Genomic DNA, 9,106 nt, shown 5'->3' on the forward strand with positions numbered 1-9,106 from the left:
GCGTCACTCGCACTCCACGGCTTGGATCCAGTGCGATTGTGACTCGAGCTGCACGTGGAGCCCCGCCGGACACTAACGCCCGAGGCACGGCGTCGCTGCTAATTATTATTTCGGCTGTGAGTGAGCGTCGGGGACGGCTGTGAGTGCTGCCTCCTGACTCGCTAATCATTTTATTAGTTTGTTCGTTTCATTCATTAACCATTTCTGTGACTTTCAATAAATCCGTTTTATCTCCCCCCAAAAACCGAGAGCCGCCCCAACGATGCATTTTACCCAAGTCTCCCTTCTCCCCTCCTGATGGATTCTTCCGCCGCTCCCCCCTCTCTACCTATCACTGGATATAGACAGAGCCATCTTTTAGTCTCTTAAAGGGTTAAAATCCTGTCCCTCCCGAAGATGTTTTTTCACCCCTGGGGTAAAATGTTGTGTTTCGGAGTCACGGTGAAGTCAGACGCGGATTATCGGCCCGGCCGGTGACATCACGCCGGGAATGCCGTGGAAGTGATACTGGGAGCCTGGAATGCGTGTACACGGCTTGGCACGCTAACCGGCAACACGCATGTCACACGCCATAAATATTTACACAGACACGTCAAATATCCTTAATGAGTGATTAACGGGCGAATTCCAATTACCCACAATAACAGCCTCAACCAATAGGAAGGCTTCTTACTGACACACCGGGACACGGCCCCCCTAATACACAGACACACCGGGACATGGCCCCCCTAATACACAGACACACCGGGACACGGCCCCCCTAATACACAGACACACCGGGACACGGCCCCCCTAATACACAGACACACCGGGACACGGCCCACCTAATATACAGACACACCGGGACACGGCCCACCTAATACACAGACACACCGGGACACGGCCCCCCTAATACACAGACACACTGGGACACGGCCCCCCTAATACACAGACACACCGGGACACGGCCCACCTAATACACAGACACACCGGGACACGGCCCCCCTAATACACAGACACACCGGGACACGGCCCCCCTAATACACAGACACACCGTGACACGGCCCCCCTAATACACAGACACACCAGGACACGGCCCACCTAATACACAGACACACCGGGACACGGCCCTCCTAATACACAGACACACCGGGACACGGCCCACCTAATACACAGACACACCGGGACACGGCCCACCTAATACACAGGCACACCGGGACACGGCCCCCCTAATACACAGACACACCGGGACGCGGCCCCCCTAATACACAGACACCGGGACACGGCCCCCCTAATACACAGACACACCGGGACACGGCCCACCTAATACACAGACACACCGTGACACGGCCCCCCTAATACACAGACACACCGGGACACGGCCCCCCTAATACACAGACACACCGGGACACGGCCCCCCTCATACACAGACACACCGGGACAAGGCCCACCTAATACACAGACACACCGGGACACGGCCCCCCTCATACACAGACACACCGGGACACGGCCCCCCTCATACACAGACACACCGTGACACGGCCCCCCCCTAATACACAGACACACCGTGACACGGCCCCCCTAATACACAGATATTAATCACGCAGAAAGCAGGGTTTGTGGCCACAAAACTGGAATTTACACAATTTACAGGAATCGGCGTTGCGTAACCCGGGGCGACGGGCCGGACACGCCTCGCTTTCCTAATTTTTTTTCCATTTGCAGTAAGTAAAGAACGTCCATCCCACTGCGCTTGTTAGTGATGTCACAACCCCTCACGGTAATGACATCATCAGATGGTCTGAATCAGTCACGGCAACTTACTTTCAGACCTCCGTCAGCTGGTGACACTCACACTCACACATATTAACATAACCAGACACTCACACTAACACAACCACACACCCGGACACTCACACTAACCCCCACACACACACATATTAACACATCCGGACACTCACACTGACACACTAACACAACCACACACCCGGACACTCACACTAACCCCCACACACACACATATTAACACATCCGGACACTCACACTGACACACTAACACAACCACACACCCGGACACTCACATTAACGCCCCCACACACACACATATTAACATATCCGGATACTCACACTGACACACTAACACAACCACACACCCGGACACTCACATTAACGCCCCCACACACACATATTAACATATCCAGACACTCGCACTCACACACGCGCACAAAGACATTCACGCTAACACAACCACCCACCCGGACACTCACACTAACACAACCACCCACCCGGACACTCACACTAACACGTGTCAGGTTTCTGCTCACTCACACTCGGCCGAGGGGTAAAGACGATGTGTCCACGATTAACTCTTTAATAACGGTAATGAAACATCTCCTATTTCTTCCACCCCTGAAATATACTGCAAGCGCTGAGTACACGTGTTATAAATGGAAACACACGTACATACGTGAGCGTGGGGGCCCCCTACCATACCCCATATGGTTAACGCGACGAGCCCCGGGGTGTCACTCTCTAATAGGGCAGATGAATGGTGGCGAAGCTGTAGCGGGGCAGTTTCGCTGTAGCGGGGGCAGTTACGCTGTAGCGGGGTCAGTTACGCTGTAGCGGGGTCAGTTGCGCTGTAGCGGGGGCAGTTACGCTGTAGCGGGGTCAGTTGCGCTGTAGCGGGGGCAGTTACGCTGTAGCGGGGGCAGTTACGTCACGTCTTGGCCACTTGCCCCGCCTTTCCTGATCAGGGATATTCCAATCTAAACACAACAGGCGGCTAAATATAGATCCGGTATTTTTAGGTCGCCGGGTTAAATGCCTATGATGTCATCCAAAACCTAAAGACGAGGAAGCGGAGGATAAACGCGGTCCTTTCCTCCTATGTGCGGTACGTGCAATGTGTCCCGGGATTCCCCTTTAAACCTACTCCCGAGCCGCTGCTCACCCGGAATTACCCCGCTTTATTCACGGAGAAAACGGGAATCCCGGCCCCGGCCAAAAATACAGATTTCCAGAGAGGGAAGCTTTACTTTACTAAGCGGGTGGTAGATAAGTGGAACAGACCCCCAGCAGAAGTGGTAGAGGGTAATACAAGGAGGACCCCAAGGTGTAGATCAGTTATCCTTTATTTGGAGACACCCAGTGGCCAGATTGTGTATTACACGGCGATCTCTGATCGGAGAGGAAACCTCGCGGCTCCCCCAACCTGCTGCTAATGAGTCACATGCAAATAAACTGCCGCTCATTTGCATACAAGGGCGTGCGATGATATCACAAAGTCAGGAAACAGAATGGAAAATTGCAAGAGGGGCCAGAATATGCCAGCGTCCTATAACTAAACGCCATTCCCCTCACAGCATTTACGGCGGGGGTGGGGGTATATTACCATATACAGTCCCGGGGGGTTATATTCCTGTATACAGCGGGGGGGGGTATATTACTGTATACCGCGGTGGGGGGTATATTACTGTATACAGCGGCGGGGGTGGGGGGGATATTACTGTATACAGCGGCGGGGGTGTGGGGGGGTATTACTGTATACAGCGGCGGGGGTGGGGGTTATATTACTGTATACAGCGGCGGGGGTGGGGGTTATATTACTGTATACAGCGGCGGGGGTGTGGGGGGTATTACTGTATACAGCGGCGGGGGCGGGGAGGATATCACCGTATACAGCGGCGGAGGTGGGGGGTATATTACTGTATACAGCGGCGGGGGTGGGGGGGATATTACTGTATACAGCGGCGGGGGTGTGGGGGGTATTACCGTATACAGCGGCGGGGGGGATATCACCGTATACAGCGGCGGGGGTGGGGGTTATATTACTGTATACAGCGGCGGGGGTGTGGGGGGTATTACTGTATACAGCGGCGGGGGCGGGGAGGATATCACCGTATACAGCGGCGGGGGCGGGGAGGATATCACCGTGTACAGCGGCGGGGGCGGGGAGGATATCACCGTGTACAGCGGCGGGGGCGGGGAGGATATCACCGTGTACAGCGGCGGGGGGCGGGGAGGATATCACCGTGTACAGCGGCGGGCAGACATCTCCGTTACCCGGCTGAGCGTGGAAGCAGCAGGGACGCCGCGGCCGTCTGTTTTCTGCCCGTCTCAGGCAGGAAGTTTATTGAGTTTTTGGTTTAAAGACAAACAGAAAATTATAATTTCTAAACATTCCAAAAAAAACAAAAAACAATCTCATCGCACGCGATTACTGCGGGGGCCGGCGACGCACGAACGGGCCGAACGCCGCCATTAACCCTTGGCTGCCGGGGCTTCATGACAAAAATGAACTGCATGATTGTCGCGTTAAAGGAATATAAAATCATCGGTGTCCGACGTCATCACGGGTCGCCGTGCCGGTTATTAACGGATCACGGGAGGTCAGCCGGTGTCCGTGCCCCTCCCCCGGTACCGGCTCGCGCCATCGGCGTCAGTCCACGGGGTCCAGGAACAAACCGGGATTCTCACAAACTCCGATTCTGGGGTCTAGAGATCAGAGCTCGAGGGGGAAATAACTAAACGGTGGTGATAAACGGCGATAAACGGCAGTAACCACCCCCCCCCCCCGCAAGAAGGCCGACCCGACCCCTCCCCCAGCAGGATGACCGACCCGCTAACCGCCTCGCCGGGTCATTCGGAAAGCAGCCCGGCCAATCCATATCATACCCAGGAAACCCCGCCACAGCCACGGGGTCCACTCAGACTTTGAGTATCGGGCATTGCAGGAAGCTGGCGCTCTCAGAACACGCCGTCCCGGAACCTGCGCTCACGTGTTTGAAGCGTGTGCAGCCTGAGGAAAAACACAGACTGCGACGGAGCCAAAAACGCTGGCGGCTGCGGAAAGCAACGGGAACGAGAACCGGAACATCAGCCGGAACACGGACCGGAACATCAGCCGGAACACGAGCCGGAACACGGACCGGAACATCAGCCGGAACACGGACCGGAACATCAGCCGGAACACGGACCGGAACATCAGCCGGAACACGGACCGGAACATCAGCCGGAACACGGACCGGAAGCGGCGTTCCCCGCGGTCAGCAGAACCCGTTCTCTCCGTGCCCTGCGCCGTGTATAGAGATTTGTCTCCCCGGGGGAGAGTGTTAAGTGCTCTCGATACACGCAGGGCTGGCAGCATCATACAAACCGCTGCCACCCCATGCAAACAAAAGATAAGTGCTATACAACTCCCACAACCGGCAGCCGGCAGTCCGCTGCCCCCCTCTACACGAGGGAAGCGGCCGAATTAGGGGAAAAGGGGGTCAGAAATTCCAATAAAAGGGCCCCGGAAACGCTGGATTCTTGGCTGCGAAGCTGGAGCGCCAAACAGCAGCAGCAGCGCCGGCCCCCCGGATCACCACGCTTCGGCCCCCCGGATCACCACGCTTCGGCCCCCCGCTCCATTATTACTTTTTTCCGCTAGTAGACAACCCGTCCATCGCTCCGGCAGCGGACACGCGTAAGACCCTCGGATCGGCCTCGTTCCGCCCGTCCAGGTGGGCCGTGGCAGTGCTTATGGAGAGTTCGGATCAGACAAAGGCGTCCAGAAAACCATTAAACCGCGTGTCGGCTCCGCGTGTCCGCTCTGCGTGTCGGCCGCGGCTTCCGTGTTCGGTCTTCCTCTGAAGCTCGGAGGGTCCTCGGAATGAAAGTTCCAGAAAACATCGCAATCCAAAGAAACGAACGGCGCGAGCGGCGAAGGAAGAGGAACAGCGGAGAACGCGGCCGCGAGCCAGCGGGGAGGGCAGCGTCGGCGGTCCTTTCACTGCGGGGTCCTCGGTGAGTTGCGGGGGCCGCGGGGTCCTCGGTGAGTTGTGGGGGCCGCGGGGTCCGGCGTTAGATGCGGAAGCTCTCTTCTTTTCCGTCGATATGTTTGAGGCGCAGGTAGACATCCGTCCCGATCCCCTGGAGAGACTGGATGCAGAGGAACCCCCCTAGGTATTCTGCGTATGCTCGGGACGTGGGGAGTCCGAATCCAAACCTGCAAAACACACAGAGTTAAAAAAAAAAAAAAAAAAACACGAGGACTTCAAGGGGCCGACGGGGGCCACCCGCCAGACATCCCCAAACTCACCCGTGCATCGGACCCGACTGGCCGCTGTTCACCATGTCCACCATGTTCCCGAAGATGGGGTTGATGCGGGGGTCCTGGGCGCTGGTCTCGGCCGTGGTGAAGTGGTAATCCATCACCCTCTCCAGGTGATCGTGGGGGATCCCACCGCCCCGATCCGAGATCCTGCGGGGAGGGAGAGCGCGCGGCGATGAGAGCGCGCAGGGGGAGAGAGCGCGCAGGAGGAGAGAGCGCACGGCGATGAGAGCGCGCAGGGAGAGAGAGCGCGCAGGGAGAGAGCGCGCGGAGGAGAGAGCGCACGGCGATGAGAGCGCGCAGGGAGAGAGAGCGCGCCGGGAGAGAGAGCGCGCAGGGAGAGAGAGCGCGCAGGGAGAGAGCGCGCAGGAGGAGAGAGCGCACGGCGATGAGAGCGCGCAGGGAGAGAGAGCGCGCAGGGAGAGAGAGCGCGCAGGGAGAGAGAGCGCGCAGGGAGAGAGAGCGCGCAGGGAGAGAGAGCGCGCAGGGAGAGAGAGCGCAGGGAGAGAGAGCGCGCGGCGATGAGAGCGCGCAGGGAGAGAGAGAGCGTGCGTCGATGAGAGCGCGCAGGGAGAGAGAGCGCGCAGGGAGAGAGAGCGCGCAGGGAGAGAGAGCGCGGCGATGAGAGCGCGCAGGGAGAGAGAGCGCGCAGGGAGAGAGAGCGCGCAGGGAGAGAGAGCGCGCAGGGAGAGAGAGCGCGCAGGGAGAGAGAGCGCGCAGGGAGAGAGAGCGCGCGGCGATGAGAGCCGGCTCACCGTTTACATACGTGACGCGTCTGCGGGGTCCGCTCACCTGATTATGAGGTCGATGTCGTTGTTGGCGATGGTGATGGAGATGTCGGGGACGTTGTACGGGGTGTCCATGTGGCTTTCCATGGTCGCCCTAACGGAACCGAAAGGGCAGAGGTTACTCGCGGCTCTCTGGAGGTGAGGCGGCGAGGAGCGGCCGTACAGCTGAGTGCACTCACCGCATGGCGTTCTTCAGCAGCTCGGGGAGGATATAATCCAGCGGCATCGGAATGAAGGGGAAGCGCGCGGCGACGTGGCCGTTGATGCGGACGCGCGGGGCGTTCCCGTACTTGTGTTCACACAGGCGCCTGCGGGAGGGGAGATCAGGACCCCCGGCAAACATTACACTCAAAGAGGCAGCATTAACAGCGCGCGGCGGGGAGATCAGCGCCACCCTCTGCTGGCGGGTGACAGACATTTCTAACAACGCCCTCACCTCACTCCCCGCACACACAACCCCCCCACAAAACACGATACACGCGGTCCTGCGGGGGCCGGTACAGCTCTGGAAACCCACCTGGCAAAATCCACCCACTTCTCAATGATCTTCTTGGGCGACAGACGGGTGCAGATGATCCCCACGAAGTCCGGCTGCGGAGAGAAGGCGAGGACGGGGTCATTGTGCCAAAAGCATGCGCTTCCCGTGAATCGGGGCTCCGCGGCGGGGCAATTACCTTGTCCTCATGCAGAGAGAGGTGATGCGTCGCCAGCATGCGGATCCCCAGCCTCGACGTCAGAGTCTTATCCAGGAAGAAGCGGATAACCTTTTCATCCTGCGCGCCATCGGAACCCGCCACGGGAGGAGAGAGCTGCGCGTTAATACGAGGTCTCGTCTCTAACAGAGAGTTAACGAGACCCCCGCACCCCGGTTACCCCTGCCCCGGTACCTGGATATGTTTGCGGCTCTCCCTCATGCCCTCTGCCAGCTGAGTGACCACGTCCTTGTGATCGTCGAGCAGCTGCCGGAGAAGTTTGCAGTACTGGCTCTCTGTCTCGTGATCGGTGATCTGAGGGGGGAGGCAGGGGTTAAACGCGACCCCGCGGAAGCCAGAGACGTCTCTGATCCGAGAGTCAGACCGCTAGCGGCGCGCAGACTCGCACTCACCGGAGGAAACTCGCTCAGCTTCTGGAACGCGCGGATGTAGAGCTCGTGCTGCAGGGGAAACGCAGGCGGGTATTAGAGGGGCTCGCGGTCTGAGTAACTCCTCCCCCTCCCAGACCACCGACCTACCACGTGCAGGATGGTGGGGTTACAGCCAATGATAAAAGGGAGGCTCCGGAAACCTTTAATCCGGTGAGCGATGCGGACCGGCAGCTCCTTGTGCAGGTAGCGAGCGCTCTTCTAGAAAAACAACCAAAAAAACGGCGTTACCGTGAATCAGGGGGGTGGGTGCGGGGGGGGGGTGCGTAATGCAGGGGTCGGGACCTCCTGCGCGGACGCCAATCACACCCTCACCAGAATATGGCTGCCGTCCTGGGAGCGCCCCGAATACAGCATGGTGGTCGGAGTAAGACGGACAGACGCCTAAAACAGAGGGACAGGTTAAAAAGCCCTCCGACGGTCAAGGACCCCCCACCACCAGCTACCCCCCCCGGCTCCGGGGTACCTTCTCGGCAGCCGAGTCAATGCCGGACTGGTTGTAGAAGGAAGTGACGGTCTTTGAGCGCTCGCGTGCCAGCTCGACGTGGTTGTGGTCCGTGGCGGAGCTGGACTGTGAACACCGTGGTAGAAACGCCACACGGAGAGGGGGCAACAAGACCCCCTTCCGCAGGAACTCGAGGCTCCCCCGCAGCATCGTAACGCTTCCCGAGACGCTCCTGACAGAGACAGAGGGGTGAGGAACCCGCCAACGCGGGACACGTATGAAGCAAGCAGGGCCCCTTCCCGGACCGTTACTCACCTGAACCCAGAGGTGGCGGCGACGTCCACGGGGCCAATTTATTTCATTACCTGCGAGAAGAGAAAAAAACGAAACCTATTGACAGGGGCCACGCGGGCCACGGAGGAGGGGGCAGCGACACGGAGGAGGGGGCAGCGACACGGAGGAGGGGGCAGCGACACGGAGCAGACAGGTATCCGGGCTCCAGCTCACCATGTCCTGTGTAGGGGCCCTGTGGCCCTCGAACCTACAGTCTGTACTCTCATTGGATGACACGGAACTGGTGACCTCTCACGGGGAAGATGTCAGAAAGGGTGCGTGGGGGGGCAGATACATGGAGCGTGGGGGGGGCAGATACATGG

At 58.7% G+C, this 9,106-nt stretch overlaps 1 protein-coding gene across 1 annotated transcript; it reads right to left on the bottom strand.

Moving 5' to 3' along the window:
• Window positions 1-5,797: 5,797 nt before the first annotated feature.
• Window positions 5,798-8,779, bottom strand: BCKDK (branched chain keto acid dehydrogenase kinase). Its single transcript, XM_053470556.1, has 11 exons — window positions 8,472-8,779; window positions 8,321-8,389; window positions 8,096-8,206; window positions 7,970-8,017; window positions 7,752-7,871; window positions 7,539-7,637; window positions 7,382-7,455; window positions 7,044-7,172; window positions 6,869-6,958; window positions 6,065-6,226; window positions 5,798-5,971 (listed from the first exon to the last, which is right to left on the bottom strand). Exons 1-11 carry the CDS (start codon window positions 8,658-8,660, stop codon window positions 5,827-5,829), a joined length of 1,236 nt encoding a protein of 411 aa, XP_053326531.1. The 5' UTR covers window positions 8,661-8,779; the 3' UTR covers window positions 5,798-5,826.
• Window positions 8,780-9,106: the final 327 nt, after the last annotated feature.

The sequence above is a fragment of the Spea bombifrons genome, chromosome 7, assembly GCF_027358695.1.
Source record: "Spea bombifrons isolate aSpeBom1 chromosome 7, aSpeBom1.2.pri, whole genome shotgun sequence".
In the NCBI taxonomy this organism is placed as follows: domain Eukaryota; kingdom Metazoa; phylum Chordata; class Amphibia; order Anura; family Pelobatidae; genus Spea; species Spea bombifrons.